A 16,497-nucleotide genomic window follows, 5' to 3' on the forward strand; every position below is an offset into this window, starting at 1 on the left:
TTTGTAGTTTCCCCAACAGTCACTGGGTCACTGGCACCAGCTGGTGTTTGGAACAGTTCTGGGGAGCCAGCCAGGTCTTCCAGGGGTGGAGCCCTGATCTTAGGTGTCCGTGACCTCCTCTTGCTCCCCACTGAACTTCCTGTGAAATCCAGTTTCTGCTTTGGAGTTTCCATAAAGACTGTGGTGTCATTCTCTTCCTGCATGGGTGCTGGTGTGCCTGTGGCTCTGCCTGGTGATTCTTTCTCAAGTACAGAAAGTTCTCTCACATTCACCCTAGGACCCATCTTGGACAGTCTCTTTGTGCTTGCTGGGGTCCTAACCGATTCTGAATATGGAGATTTGCTGGGCATTTTAATGATTTTGTCCCCAGGGACTGGTGATAGAAAGAGTTCTTGGAAACCAGTTAGGTCTTCCAGGAGTTGAGGCTTTTCCTCAGTTTTTCTTAGCGACCTCCTGCTTCTAGTTATTGTTGGGGTCAGCATTTTACTTTCATATTCCTTCAAAGCTTTGATGTCCCCATGCTCAAGTTCTGGAACTTTGGGACTGTGCCTGGCTCCCCCTGACACGTGCACTAGTTTCGTCAGTGCAGGGAGTTCTTTCTTCACATCTGCTTTCTTCCCAGACATACTGGACCGTGCCTTTGCACTTGTTCTGGTGTTATCTGCTGTAAGTTGTGGGTATTTGCAAGGGACTTTGGTTTCATCATCATCTATGAGTTCATCTCTGCAGTTTGGTGTTTCGAAGATTTCCTTGAGACCAGCTGGGCCCTCTAGAAGTTGGGTCTTTTTATCAGGTGTCTTTAGGCAGCATTTCACCTTGGCTGCATATACCGCTGGGTCCACTTTTTGTTTTGTAGCTTCTTGAACATCACCTTCTGGTGTGCTTTGCATATGCATGGATTCCTCTGGGTTATGTGTGGTTCCTTGCTCCTGATTAAGTAGTTCCTCAGCACAGACCCCTGTTTGGGTGACCATCTGACTTCTTATTAAGTCTTTTGCTAGCTTTTGCTCCCTGGCACTTGATCTCATAGCTAATGTCTTTTCTGAACCTTCCTTTAATTTGGTATTTTCCTTGCATCTTTGTGAAGAGTTTTCACAGTCCTGCACCTGTTGATCCACTTCTTGTCCTCGCAATGATGTCTTTCTTAAGTGTTTTCCTGTGATGCCATCAGCAAGGTCTGCTTCTGTTTTTTCATTCATACTATCTTCAAGGGTATGCCTGAGCTGTCTAGATCGTCTTGTCCTGCTCACACTGGATGCTGTCTCCAGAAGCTCGGTGTCAGAGCCTGGAGTCTTCTTCTCAAGGTGAGTAATGTTATGGACGTTCTTGGGGATTTGCACTCTGCTTCCATTTTTGATGCTCCGCCGTTTTAAGGTAGGACTTGCAGAATATGTATCAGATGGCTCCTTTGCTGCATTCTGTGTACTGGAGGGCACATTTTCTCCTGTAAGAAACAAAAATAAGTAGACAATAAATGTATTTTATTCTCACCATCTAAGGTCAACACAGTATTTTGTATTTAGAAAGTTTAGAAGAACCAACAATTTAACTTCTTATCTACAAAGCTACTAGATGATCTCAAGTCTGTCCTATTTACTACAATCCATTAAATGTAATCCATTATTTGGTGATAGGGCAGGGCCAATGTGAAGTGTCAAGAAGGGTCTTCAAAAGCCTGACATGACACGTGACACGGACTTAAATACAGACAAGTTTTTTTCTGAAACATCAGAAATAGTTATCTATTATCTTCATTCACTAGTGAAATAACACAGCTTCTATTATGTATGTTTAGAGTCCAACTCTGTATGTAAGCAATGATGACCTTAGGTTCCTCCTGCCTCTACTTCCCAAGTTCTGGAACTACAGCCACATACCACCACATTAAGTTTTTGCAATATTAAGGACTTAACCCAGAGTTTTTCTGCACTCCAAGCAAACACCCTACCAATTGAGTTATATCTCTAGCCTTGCAATAATTTTTAATTTATGTAATTTATATATAACTATGACAGGTCAAGTGTACCATTTGTGTATCTGTCCTCTTATAGGAAAGAAGTTAAAAGCATACAGACATCATTTAAACTTATTAACTGAATCAATAATTCTTCCTATCAAGCTAGGTCAATGACTGCTAGAAAAATAGTAAGGACTGCTTGAAAACAGAACAGAGAAGGTAGAAGATGGCATTTCACCAGGGAAAACAATTGTAGAGAAGAATTACAGTATGGTCTATAAAGAAAAAGTTCACCTTCAAGTCTACATTTAAAAGTATGAGAGGAAATAGACAAATAAACCAACCTAAAATCTCTGAGGTGATGGGCAGAGGTGTGCCTCCTGAACTAGTTACTTGAAACTGTTTTTCAGGCAAATTATCTGAATTGGGAAGAATGGAGTCCATGTCAGTCATCTGCTGCTGCTTCTCCTTTACTGGAGTCTTGAACATTTCAGTTAGTCCTGATAAAGGAAAGCATTGGAAACATGGCTTACATTATCCTATATCTCACACAGGACAATCTAGATGACAAAGAGGCCTTCAGATTCCAGGTATGCATCATCTCATTAAAATGGTGATTTTGTTAATGTACTCATTTAAAAAGACAAACATATACAGCTTCTTTAACCCTCTCCTATGAAATCATAGGATTTAGTTGACCTCTGTGGTTTTCTAAACTAGTTCTCAAAAATAAGTCCTGGCAGGGGACAAAAATTAGGCATGGGTACCTCCCCTCAGGTTATCAATATATTCCAAGAATCCAGAAATCCCTGACTAAAGGGCCTTATTCTGTGCTCAAGAAGTCCTAGGTTTTTCAGACCTAAATCCTATGTACAGATGCGTTCCCACATTTTAGAGTATTGATAGAACACTGACCATTTTCAGTGCTATCAGAAACACAACACCCACTGACACAAACACACACACTTTAATTTAAGTATCAATCCCACTCACTTTAACACCAAAAGGCAGTAGTTACATAACTCCATATGGAAGATAAAGCTTCCTGAAAAGCTCATGTTTTATGGTTCTGTCTTGTTGGTATCACAGAATGAAAACTTGAGTTGCCTGGGAATGGGCCTGGGAACTGTTGAAGTGCCTAGCCACACTTACTGAAATATCAGTGTGTACTTTCTAATGTTTTAAAATGGAAGCTGCCAGGACAGACATGGTAGCCCTAATACAGCAGGGGCAGGTAGATCTCTGTTTGAAGCCATACTAAATAATAGTAAGATGCTATTTCATTAAAAAAATGGGGGGGGGGGGGGGGGGCAGGGTGAGAGGAGAAAACTGCTTACACCAGGGGATGAAACTTGTCTGGTTCCAAGAATCAGCCTAGAAGGAACACTCAAGACAATTCACTGTCTTAGGCACTGTGAATTTAAAATCTTATTTAAGAGTTTAAAAAATATGGGGCTGGAGAGATGGCTCAGTGGTTAAGAGCAGTGTCTGCTCTTCCAAGGACCAGGGTTCATTTCCCACATGGCAGCTCACAACTGTCTCCATTTCCAAGGGATCTGACACCTTCACGCTGATGCACATAAAATAAAATTAAATAAATTATTAAAATATATATAATATATATTAATCAGATACTCAATATATACATACATATATATATACACTTAATTCACTTTGTTTTTATCTTTTGTTATTTTTATAAAGATAAATGAATTGATCAAAATACAGTTCTTTTAGGGGCTATTTCACAAACATTAGACACCGAGGTGTTTTGTTATTTTCATTTCCCAATCTGTAATAAATAAAAATAAGATTCTATCCACTCAGTTCAAATCTTAATTCTCTTCCAAATTGTACGGGCAAGAACTATCACATACAGAGGAACATGAAACAAATCTGCTTTCTTGAGCATAAATTTAAGCCAGCAAGCCATACTTACTGATACTCAAAACACAGTGGAAACAGTTATCAATAGCTAACAAAAAAAAAAAAAAAAAAAAAAAACCAAAACCAAAACCAAAAAAAAACCTCTTTCTTACATGGCTTCCTCTTGGCAATCAGTTAAGTGAATCTTGAAGCATTAATATTGCTCTAAACCAGCCTATTCCCTGGAATTAGCCATCAGCACAACTCCTCCAAATATACTGGAACAGAGCCAATAGTCCTCATGCCACAGTGCACCTGTCCATTTTCTGTCACACAAGCTGCTCACCAGAGGGCATACACTAGAGATTTCAATCCCTGCTTCTTGTAGGACACAGATTCCCCCAAACTGACAGATCTGTCCTCTACTCCCAACCAATTTCACCTTTGAATATTATGACACTAGAAAGCTGGCGTGATTATTTATTTTGTAGTCACTCACTGCTACAGGGCTCCCAGCTGGGGTTCTAAGGTTTAAGAGACGGGGTGAGATGAAGTAAGAAGCATCAAAGTCACAAACAGGATCAAAAAGGCTGGGGCTACTGGCCTTCAGGATTTGTTTACCTGACAGGTCTTCACTGAAGTCCATTTTTCGGTTTAACATCAATTTGCTCAGCATTTTGTAGGGCCGAGCAGGCACGCTTACTTTTTCAATCTGCGTTCTCCCTATTACAATAGTACAGGGAGAGTTTGCATGGCCTGTGCTAAACTGATTGTGAAGGTTGCTTGTAGGCTTCTGTAGACAAAAGCAAGACAGACAAAATATCACAGCATGAACAATATATACCTAAAGCATTTGAAAATAGAAGCATGGCTGAAGCCCTATACCTTTGGAGTACTAGGTCTTCTTTGCCTTTTGCTCATCTGTTTTTGAGGGGCATGTTTTACAACTTTCGTTTGTGTTTGTTTTGCACCGAGTTTTACAACATCTGCCCATGATTTTTTAACTGTTAAAAAAAAAAAAAAAAGATGGTGAAACTTTTTAAAACCCAGCCTAAGAAAACTGAGCTTGAAATATTTATTTTTGCAAAGTACAACACTAACCAATCAGGTTGGCTTCAGAAGCCCCGCTCCTTCTCTTGGAAGAAATCATCTGTAGAATGCCATGCTGACCTCGGCTGATAGATGCTCTCTTGGCAGGTAGGTTGTTGCTCTTCCGGCCTGATTTCTTGGGAGTATCTGTTTGATATAAGGATTTGCTTCCACTGGAAGCAGGCGAGGTCCTGACTGATCCACGCCTTTGATCATTTGCCCTTGGTGGAGTTCCTCCAGCCGACTCTTGTTGCCTTGGTGACTTGGGTGGCTCCTGACAATCAAGAAATTAACATCTCTGTAATAGCTATTAAAAACCTTTAAAACAAACCTTGTAGCTTTTATAATTAAAAAAAAAATTTTTTTTTCTTGTATATTGGTGTTTTTCCTGCCTGTAAGTTTGTGTGAGGAGGTCAGATCCCCTAGAACAGGAGTTATAGACAGTTGTGAGCTATGTGAATGCTGGGAATCAAACCCCGGTCTTCTAGAAGCACAGCTCGTGCTCTTACCACTGAACCAACTCTCCAGCTCCCCATGTAGCTTTTAAATCCTGAAGCACCAGTGCAGAAGGAGACACTGCTCAATGAAATAAGGCACTTCAGTTTCAGCTCAGCCAACACCAGTCCTAGATCTGCATGGAGAGCTACTCAATTCTGGGTGGTGGGACAAGGTAGGAAGGTGTTAGGTGTACCTGTAAGACCTCTTGGTACTAAAAGAATAAAGCTATTCAGGGCTCTTTTAGGAAACTGAGGTATGTAGCCAGACCAAGGGAAAGTAACAGAACAGTGACAAAGGGCTAAAGGCCTACAGAGCTACATTTGCAGAAGAGATGTTTCACGAAAGATTTTCCTTCTCACAACCTCAAAGCATTTATACTCCTAGAAAAAAAAAAAAAATCAAAACCTTCAACAACAAAGCAATCCTTGTGATCACATATGCTGCCGTTTTTAAATGGTACCAGTGCACCCCACAGTTACATGACCACCTGAGAGCCCATATGGTTGTTTCTGGGCATGAGGTAAGTGGTACAAAACTAAGATCTCAACTGCCATTCTAGTCCACATTCTAGATGGAATGTGGACCATCTGTGAGCCATGAGGTACAAACACAATGCTGATTGTCCAACTTACCTTGATGATTTTCTTCAGGACAGCTGGACTATGAGTGGCAAGTGACTTCCTCTTGGCTGGTGTCTCTCCTCTTTTGAGTGGTGTATTAGGAGGCAAGTTTTCATCAAATAATTCAGGTCTTAGACAACCACCAAAGGATACTCGTCTTCTCTTCAAAGACATTCCCTCACTCTTATCTGAAGTAAGAAATGCACACGTGAAAAAGCAATGTAAATGCCATGCCAGAACTTAGGATTCATGTCAAAATAGCATTAAAAAGTAATCCAAGGCAAAGGCACTGAAACATGGAAACTTTATTCATAAAACTGATGAAATCAGAGCAGCCTCAGGACTTCCAAAACCATCTCAAGATAAACGAGATGCATTGCACTTCAACTGGACAGAACAGAGGCTCTCCTTGAAACTGAAAATTGCATATTATATAGAAAGTTATCTGTCTATAGCAGCAGGTGTTACTTTCTAACAGAGGAGTCAGCATCTGAGCAATGCCCTGAGAAGACTTAATAAAAGACAAACATATTTGAGCCAGACCCAGATGTACCTTATGAGTAAACTATATGAGCAAGAAAAATCTCTAGGTAGTGCTTATGAGCAGTTCACACAACCCAAACCCATTATACAACTTCCTGAACAGTCTAAATAAACCCTATGTCCAGAACAGGCACTCTACTCTGAGGCTCAATGGAATACTGGCTGATGAGTACAAGTGTCACTGACAGATAGCCACACTGATCACCAGTAGAAACTGTCCCTGACATAAAGGTTATTGCATGGGAGCCCGGAGAGCTTTCCTTTCTGTAAGCCAACATGAAACAAGTGTGTAGAAAGATGCCACAGGCTACATACAATGTAGTCTTGGGTTGTCAGTTCGTGTTTATAACAGAGATAGAGAGGGGGAGAGCTTTCTCTAGGTGGTAAAATGGCTCATCAGGTTAAGGGTGCTTTGCTGCCAAGCCTATGGACCTGAGGTCAATCACTGGGACCAAGATGGCATATGGTAGGAGAGGACTGACCACTACAACTTGTCCTTAGTCTGCTACATGAGGACCATGGCACATGCTTACTGTCTCTTTCCCAATATACTAAAATAAGTGTAATGAAAAAAATTTTTAAATGTTAATGCTTTGGCGCATATAGTACTCTGCTGGTGTAGAAACCTGAGTCCAGCCCATTGTCTATAATAAAGTGCTTACAAGAGACCAAGAACAAGTCAGGTGGTGATGGTGCATACCTTTAATCCCAGCACTTGGGAAACAAAAGCAGGAGGATCTCTATACTGAATTTTGAAATCAGCCTGGTCTACAGAGCAAGTTCCAGGACAGTAAAAGCTACACAGAGAAACCCGCCACAAAAATAAATAAGTAAATAAATAATAAATGAGGGACTAAGAACAGAGTGGGAACACCCAAGAGGCACTATGTTCAATGATACTCAAAGAACTGACAATGGTTCATTCCCAAGGACCAATGCCCTAAGATATAATTAGTATTCAGAACTGGACCATAAGTGAAAAGCCATTATGATTATACCACTTATTTTTGTAAAAGAAAATCACACTTTTCCTGAAGTAGCTCCCTCCTGAACTAGTTCCCTCCTTATAAATGGCAGTCTTCAGTGCCCACATATCAGGTAAAGCTTGCCTCTTACTGTAGTATCAGAGTACTTAGTGGGTTCTTTAGCACATGGCTAATCACACAAAACGAAGACCTTATTAACTCATAATACGTAACATAAGGTAGATAGTAACCTATTAGGAAAAGTAGACCTACAGTTAAATAACTTACTAATGGAATCACCAAAGTTGCTGATATCAACAGAACTAAGACCGGGTAGCCCAGAGCAAATCTGTTCGGCTGCAGTGGCCAATTTCTCAGGCTTGCTGAAGGCATTCTTGGGAGTTTTCTTTTCACCTGAAGCAAGGCCCGGAGTTGAAGAGAGCCGCTTTTGTGTCTCTGCAGGCAGCACCTCTACCCTTGCAGGAAAACTACTTCTCTTTCTGGAAGAGGGATTTTCTGGTGTATCAACAAAGCTGGCAGCATCTTCAATCTTCACCGAAGTTTGGTTTCTAGTTAACAGCTTCCTAGGAGTGACTATTTTATGAACTGACTTGGCACCTTCACTTTCACCTGGATTCACAGACTCTTTTCCACCAATAGCATGGAAGTCTTCATCTTTAAGTTGTTGTGACTTCCGCACCAGGGTCTTCGTTTTAGTTGTCTCAGAGAGAGAAAAGCTGGAATTCAGAGCCTCCATGGGAGTCTGAACAGACTCCACACCACCTGTCTGTTTCTCAGTACAGATCATTTCAACTTCAGGTGAAGAGGTTGCTGTAACAGGGATGTTGCCACTGGACTTTGGTCTTGCCTTGCATGACACCAAAAGCTGTGTCTCTGATTCTTTTCCTCCTGCACAATGAGGTTGTGGTTCTGATTTTCTGTGTTTCTGTGATTTTACAACCAACTCTTCCTTCAATGACTGATAAAGTTCCTTAAATGGAGATTCATTTTTCTTGCTATTACTAAGGCTATGTGCAGGAGAAGACTTCAGCTTCCTGTAACCGCTTCCTGTTGCCTTGGACTTCTTAGAGATATCCCCAGAAGTGGACTCTCTGCTACTGTGCCGTTCTAAATGCCCTGATAGATCTTGGGTAACACTGTCTTTTGAGCCCCCTGAGGCAGGGCTGTCTCCAGTGAGTGTCTCAGCATTCACCACAGATCTTCCTGAAGCAGTGATTTCTGAAGCTTTGGCATCTTGGCCTTTCCCATCTTAGCAATAAATATGATATAAGAAACAGAAGTTTAACATTTTCTTAGTGACTAACATTTCTAGAATCTGGTACCATATTTTAAATTGCTGTATAAGCTAGCTTTTCATTTAGTCCTCAAATTACTTAATTTCTTGTACTTCTCTTATTATGCTATTTCCACCTTGATAAAGCACATTAGCTCTGAATAACCAATGATGTAACATATCTCACCAGACAGCTCAAGATTAAACCCTAGGGAACAAGTTATTCAGCTATCTGCTTTGGATTGGCATGTTAAATGGAACCAGTCTCTTATGAGTTTGGGAGAACAGAAATTTTATACCTGCGTACCCATGATCCCACCCTTGCCACTATCATAATGGCCTGATGCTAAAGGTCCCAGAATAGAATCAAACCCACCAGGGTCAGCAGAGAAGCTAGCTCTTGAGGCTCGCCGCGCCGGCTCCTACAAGTAAAAAAGTAAGAAGAGCAATTATAGGGCCTTTATTTGAGAACTCATTTTGAAACAGGAAAACACTCTTTCATTACTATTATTTGCCAGACTGCTTCTTTATGACATTTGGAGACTTGAGAAATAGACCCAAGTAACTTGCAAGCTAGTGGTGATGACCTAAGCATATCTTAGCTGACTTAAACATTTCTTTCTTTTCTTTTTTAATTTTAAGGTTTGTTTTTTTTTAATGCATATGTATGTTTCTAGGCACTTTCATGTGGGGTACCTGGAATTACAGGTGGTTGTGAGCTGCCCTATGTGGGGGCCAGGAAGTGAACTTGGGTCCTCTGGAAGAGCAGCAAGCACTCTTAACCACTAAGCCATCTATCTCTCCAGGGCCCTGTCTCCCAGTAAGTTTTCTAGAACTTCTTTAGTTTCCAACATCATATGAACAAAGAAGCAAAGTTAAAATTAAGTTCCTCCATCTGTTAACTCACCACAGGCACAAACTATAGACACCCTAAGTGTCACGAGAAATGGACTCAGGATGTGCTAAACTGCAGTTCCACTAGCACCTGTGCTCTCATCCCTATCAGGTATCTGTTGTGTATCAGAGCCAGGAAACTAAGACACACGTAAAAGCAGCACACTCATGGGCACTATAACTTGAGCCTAAATATCAAATTCGACAGTCTTGCTAAACCAATAGGCAGTGCCTACACATTCTGCAATGTAGAATGATTCTGGAGGTGAAGGATTCGTGTTTGCGCGAGCTGTGAACAAAGCTGATGCTGGCTATCTTTCTTAGATGCTCACCACCTTATTTCAAGGGACAGGGTACAAACTAAACCTGGACCACACCAATTTGGCTAGACTCACTGGCCACCAAATACCAGGAATCCTATCTCTGCCTCCTCAGTGATGGGGATTACAGGTACATGCTACCGCACCCAGATTTATTTATGTGGGTTCTAGAAGACCAAATCCAGGTGCACATGCTTACAGAAAAAGCATTTTACATTGAGATGTCTCCCCAGTCCTTTAATTTTTGCATGATTATATTAAACAGGCATGACATTCCTATTCCTATCACACTATATGTATTGAATTTTAATGCTTAATTTTATTATCACAGACTAGTAACCAAACAGTATTTGTCTCTCCCATAGATTTACAACTACCAATAATTTCATTTTCTTACACCTATTAAAAGTTGAATGGTGGCTGGTGTGTGGGATACCTCAAAAACCAGCTTCCACCAGAGGTTGATGAGCACTGGGCCCCTCTAAAGAAGAAGCAATATTTAACATGGCAGAGGTCTTGAAGGAAAAGTGCCTGCTGCAAAATGTAGATGAATTCAAAAGCCCCTAATCCAAGGGACTGAAGCTAGTTCACAGTACTAGTTTGACTAGCATTCTAAAAGGAGAGACAAAGATTCTTAAGGCTTACTCTAAAGCTACTGAGTCCCACCAAGCCTCTAATTCTTGTGTGCAAAATTGTGCTTTAGTAAACTATACCAGTGGTAGTAGTCTTGCTGATACTCTCAAGTGACAGGATTCCTTCACACAAGCACTAGACTCACAGCCTTCTAAACTAGGAAGCTTTTTCATCACTCAGTTTTCACAATGTAATTATTTTTGAAACAAAGAAATGGAAGGGAACAATGAGTAAAGACAAAGTGGCTCATCAGATGTCTCCAGTTTTTATTTCTGGTGGTCTCAAACCTGGGACAAATGGCTGAGGTACTTATTAACATATCAAAGTGCACCCTGGTCACCAGGTTCTCCTAGCATCCCTCTACCTATTACAGGGCCCTCTTGTCTGACATACCCCACCCTCTAACCTAAACTTTTCCAGCCCAGGGGCTAGCCTGCCCTCCCTCGGCTCCTCTGGCCCCTGTATAACTCAACCATTTCAGCTATGCCAGGCTCTTGGCCCAGTCTGCCCCTCTAGGTCACTGGCTCCTCTCCCACTTCCCACCTCCTCGCATGGCCCAACTCAGGGCCATGTTCACTCTGGACTCCCACAGATATCTCTGTCTCTGCCTATGTTCTCTTCAAATCTATAATAAACTTCCACCATACCTAGGAGCTATCATGTCTTTCCTTTTTTTATTTTTAAATTCAGTTTCTATATATTCAGACTATTCTAAGATCACAATACAGCCTAGTAGAGTGTTACTTTACTATGTTCAGGGTCAACTTATTACCTTACTTTTGTTACTTACATTTTCCTGTTTATTGTCAGAAAGCCATTCTTGGTCACCAATTTAAAAGTGAGAAATCACTTGTTAAAAGCATATAAATGAGTTATCATCAAGACAAAAGAATCAAAGTCAAACCTGAGTATTTCCCCTCACCTGTCCAAGTGATTTTCCTGGAAATTCTGTTGATTTGTTTCCATCTTCATGACTTCTGTTTTCATACCTACAGTACATAGATGAGGTGAAGATTTAAACCTACAGGTTCAAGTGTTATAGATACAAACCCTGGAACAAACTTTAGGCTTTGTTCAGAATATTACTTTATGCAAAGAAATTGTTTTAGTTAGGAAAAAATTTTTCATACTAAAAACTTATATAAACAGAAAACTACAAAGTTATATTATAGAACTATGATCACTACTTTTCAATTTCTCTGGAGGAAAAGTGCATCTTTTTTGGGGGGAAAGGTGAGAGTTGAGACAGGGTTTCTCTGTGTAGCCCTGGCTGTCCTCAAATTCAGAGATCCGCCTGCCTCTGCCTTCGAAACACTTGGATTAAAGGTGTGTGCACCAGGCCTGGCACCAGGCCTGGCACCAGGCCTGGCAATGGAAAAGCACATCTTAGACATCTTAGGACGATGGCATTAGAATTATGAGAGATCTTGGTAATCAAATCATAGCATAGCTGAAATTCTTTACTTTGTTAACTCAGTGAAGTGGCCTAATTTGAATTTAGATGCTGTCTATGTAAGATCTGAAGGCAGCTAGCACCTGGAACCCTTCTCTAAGCTATTACAATGCTGAACCAAGTCTCTTTTAAAGAGTCTAGTCAATAAAAATTTCCTTTCAGACTATTCAGAGACAATGGACATTTTATAAGGACTGAACAGTAGTCTACTTAAAGACAAGCTTCTTAACATCAGGTTCCTAGAGGCAACAAAAGCCTTAAGAACTACAAAGAGTTGAAATTAAGGGGGTAAAAAGTTGTATTATGCAAGCAAAAGGAATTTATTTATAAATACCATCCAAAGAAATCACTAATGCAAAAGATGTGACTAAAAGATACTGTAAATGACAAAGAATTCTATGCACCACTTAGAATTATGACCAGTCCACAACCATATGCCAGGGTATAGCATCAAAATATATAAAGCAAAAAGTGATAGAGAAAATAAATCAATTAAAGAAAAGTAAACAAATCCTCAGTGAGTGAGTTCAAGATATCTCTTAAACTATTAAGTGGGGAAATAAGAAAATAATTATTAAGAATAGAGAATTTAACATGTCTACAGATAGAATACTGCATTCAATAGTTGTAGAATTCCATTTTCAAATACAGAAAATGGGAGGAGGGTATTTGATCACAAAGAAAGCCTTGACAGGGCTGGAGAGATGGTTAAGAGCACTGTCTGGTCTTCCAGAGGTCCTGAGTTCAATTCCCAGTGACCACATGGTGGCTCACAACCATCTACAATGGGATCTGATGCCCTCTTCTGATGTACAGCTGTATATGCTGATAGAGCACTCATATACATTAAATAAGTAAATAAATAAATCTTAAAAAAAAAAAAGCCTTGACAGATTTCTACTGGAAATCACTCAAATTCTCATCAAGAATGAATAAATTGTGAATACTTTTACATATTACTGTATATACTGTGCTATATTAATGAAATACCTATATTTTGAGAAGAAACAAAACAAATACACCTAAATCACACACACAAAAGAGCATTAGTCAGATACAAACACAAAGTTTTATGCTAACTATCACATTTAGAGGCCCACAAACAGGTAGCAAGACTCCAAAAACACTGCTCTCTTAGAGCCACCATGGTGGCTCAGTAAGAGAAACGTTGTGATTAGAGAGCAACAAAAACAAACAAAAAAACCTATTAGAAGTTTCCCTTATGACTTGGTGATGGTATATGAGTCAGCCAGGACTACCACAATTAAAATACAGACAGAGTGCCTTAAATAACAGAAACTTGCCACTCAGTTCTGGCTAAAAGTCCAAGTCCAAGGCATCTATAGGAACTGCTTCCTCTGGGCCTCCTGAACTGGCAGCCCTCTTCCTGCCTCTCAACAGTGCTTCCCTTGGTACACCTGCTCCCCTCTATGCTAATCCTTCCTTATTATAATGATTTCAGTCATGGGTTAGGACCCAATCCAATTGCCTAAGTTTAACAGAACAGTTTTTTTAAGGGGCAAAAAAAGGAGCTAGGAATTTGGACATTTGGCCTTAGCTGTCTAGCCAGTCTAGCCTACTTGGTGAATCCCAGGCAGTTAGAGATCTTGTCTCAAAAAAGGGGGGGAGGGGGTGACTAATACCCTGAGGACCACATCTGAGGTTGTCCTCTATATTCTACAGACACAGGTACACGCAGCTGAACACACACACACACACACACACACACACACCCTGTGAAGACATTTCCGATATCCATCAACATCAAAGAAATATCAAATGTGGTACTAGTTTATGGTTTAAAGAATTTAGAATTAAGCCAGTTAGTTTTCACCTACCTAAAGGATCGGTCAATGATTGTTATTATATCTCCATGTTTCAGCTGCACAGGCTCATCTATAGTAGCCCCGTTTACTTGTGTTGGATTTGTGGAACTGAAATTATATAATATTGCCTACAAGTAGAGAGGAGAGGCAAAGGCTAAGGACTTGCTTAAAATCAAATTCAGTAGCTTTAAGAGTTGATTTCCAAAACTCACTTACCTCTTGCTCTTTGACTTGAATTTTGCAATGTTTTTTTGACACTACAGGCAGCTGGATACGAATGTCACATTCAATACTCCTTAATAAAGAAGATAAGGATTTTTATGGGGATATGCAACTAAAAAAAAAGAAACCTTCAAAATTTCAAAGTCTTAACAGAATTTGTCTGGTATGCTTAGATGATAAGTGTGATGGCACATGGACTAACAAGATACAATGGGCAGTGCAAACAAATTTTCATAAGTACTGCCTAAGAAGCCATAAAAGATCATTAAAACTTTAGTACTTCAGAATAATTATATTAAACACATAATGAATCATATAAGTAGTTACATTTACAAGGCACAAATAAAGGAGGACTTCATATCAGTTTAAGGGAACTTTATAATGTGTTTATAACAATTTGGGTGTTGAAGGACACAGAAAGGTACTAGCATAAAATGTTCTGTGGGTAATTAATGCCTCAGTTTCTTCATACACAAAATCAGCACCTCTGTTGCTATTCAGTTACAGTTGCATGTGTGATTTTTGTAGATAGCACACAGTTAATCAATGTGAGTTTTTATCTGTTATTTTAAAACCACACCAATGTTGACAGATTCAAATGTCCTCCCAATACAAACACTAATCCACAGAAAGTATCTAGATTAGAATGTCTTTCTATAAAGTTGGCACTCTCGTGGCACAGCACGGAAGGGACAATTCCTAACCCATCCACAAACCAGGAGAGCTTTATGGATAGCTCCACCCTGAACCTTAAAGGCCTGAACATGTGAACCTCTAGAGTCTAAGCATATCTCTTCCTATAAACAAATACCACACAACCAAATGCAAATTGTTTTCAAATTTTTAAAATTTACCAAAGTATAGTTAGGTAACATTGCAAATAACCAAAATGAATGACACTTGAGACAAGAATATATACTTTCTTTTTTTTAACAACAAACCATAGAAAGTGACAGCTTCCTTACTCTCAAGAAAAAGTAGATTTGGGGTACCAAAATACCAGACAGAGACCGTATCTTGGAAGCCAGTTTTTCTGAGCAGAAAGATCACTGCAGTCCATACTTCTTAGAAACCTCAATGCCACAGACATTCTGGAGCAGAGAATCCTTCAACGCCTTGTTCGCTGTCAAATACACTATGCCTCTGTCCTGATTCAGTGATACTAGCGGCAGACACCTCTCAGGATGACATGAAAAAAAAAAATGCCACCAGACTTTGCCAAATGTCTCCCTGAGAATTATCATTCTTGCCTGACCCCCAAATCCAAATCTCCATCTTCCTACTGGACACTCACCCTGTGTCATACACTGCTTGATCCTAAGTGTCAGGCACCATATTGGGACCCTGGAGATGTAATCGTTAACAAGGCAGCCCTTGCCTTGGAACTTAGTCTCTTGGGAGATAAACACAACTCTAAAAACTAGTCACCAACCTTCATGGTGTTAGCAAAGACGAGCTTCCTTTAAAAGCACTTCTCAGGTAACATTTTAAAAGCGCCAGAAAGAGCCATAAGGATCAAACTTGGCCAAAGCGGCAACGCAAGCTTTGAGGCCCGAAAGACCTCAGAGAGGACTATCATCCGACCCCCGGGGAAGGGAACGAGGGGATTCTTCCAGAGCACCCGAGCAGGTCTCTCCTAGCTTCCTGTTTTCGGAAACATCTGGAGCCGCAGCCGGCCGCTTCAGAGCGACAGTGCCGGAGCGGCGGGACACCGAAGTCAGTTTCGCGTCTACCAAGTGTCAAACCCTGATTCCATCTGGGAAGCTCCCAGCGCCTGAGCAAGACTTCCGAACACGCTACGGGAACAGGCCTGCCCAGGGCCAAGAGCGGTGGGGTCGCGGGGGCCCGGCCTGGGGTCGCCTCGGCCCCTCCGCGCGCTCACCTTCCGAACAAGCAGGAGCTGAGGCTCAGCGGGAAGTGTGCGCCGTCGTCTCCGTTCCGCTTGATGGTGACCAGGCGAGCCGAAGACTCCATGGTCCGCCCGGCCGTCAGTCCCGAGCGAAGGGCCGCGGCCGCGGGCGGAGTAGCCTCCGGGTGGAGCTCCGGGTCCCGCCGTCCGCGCCGCTTCTCGGCGGGACCAGTCAGCACCAAGTTAGCTCTGCCGCGGCTCACGGGCCCGGCCCGCGTCAGAGCCGTCGGCTCCTCAGCAGAGGCGGCCCGACCACAGCGACCCGCGTCCTTCGCTCCGCCCCGACCCGCAACCCCGCCGCCCGCCGCCCGCCGCCCGAGTGCCACCAAAGCAGTCCCGCGCCAAGACTGCCCGCCGCGCCCGCCCGATTCAAACGAAAACGACGGTTCAAATTCTGCCGCTAAGTGC

The 16,497-nt window shown here is 41.4% G+C and overlaps 1 protein-coding gene across 1 annotated transcript in view; it reads right to left on the minus strand.

Moving 5' to 3' along the window:
- Mki67 (marker of proliferation Ki-67) overlaps positions 1 to 16,154 on the minus strand; it is a 23,072-nt gene extending 6,918 nt beyond the window's left edge. The window contains exons 1-12 of the mRNA XM_055608853.1: positions 16,063 to 16,154; positions 14,175 to 14,253; positions 13,971 to 14,086; positions 11,602 to 11,668; positions 9,209 to 9,254; positions 7,827 to 8,807; positions 6,043 to 6,218; positions 4,925 to 5,186; positions 4,709 to 4,827; positions 4,445 to 4,616; positions 2,302 to 2,457; positions 7 to 1,444 (exon numbers count right to left, since the gene is read on the minus strand). Coding sequence (XP_055464828.1) covers positions 7 to 1,444; positions 2,302 to 2,457; positions 4,445 to 4,616; positions 4,709 to 4,827; positions 4,925 to 5,186; positions 6,043 to 6,218; positions 7,827 to 8,807; positions 9,209 to 9,254; positions 11,602 to 11,668; positions 13,971 to 14,086; positions 14,175 to 14,253; positions 16,063 to 16,154 — 3,704 coding nt within the window. The remainder of the gene's footprint in view (positions 1 to 6; positions 1,445 to 2,301; positions 2,458 to 4,444; positions 4,617 to 4,708; positions 4,828 to 4,924; positions 5,187 to 6,042; positions 6,219 to 7,826; positions 8,808 to 9,208; positions 9,255 to 11,601; positions 11,669 to 13,970; positions 14,087 to 14,174; positions 14,254 to 16,062) is intronic.
- Positions 16,155 to 16,497: the final 343 nt, after the last annotated feature.

The sequence above is a fragment of the Psammomys obesus genome, unplaced genomic scaffold, assembly GCF_907164565.1.
Source record: "Psammomys obesus unplaced genomic scaffold, mPsaObe1.curated_primary_1811, whole genome shotgun sequence".
In the NCBI taxonomy this organism is placed as follows: Eukaryota; Metazoa; Chordata; class Mammalia; order Rodentia; family Muridae; genus Psammomys; species Psammomys obesus.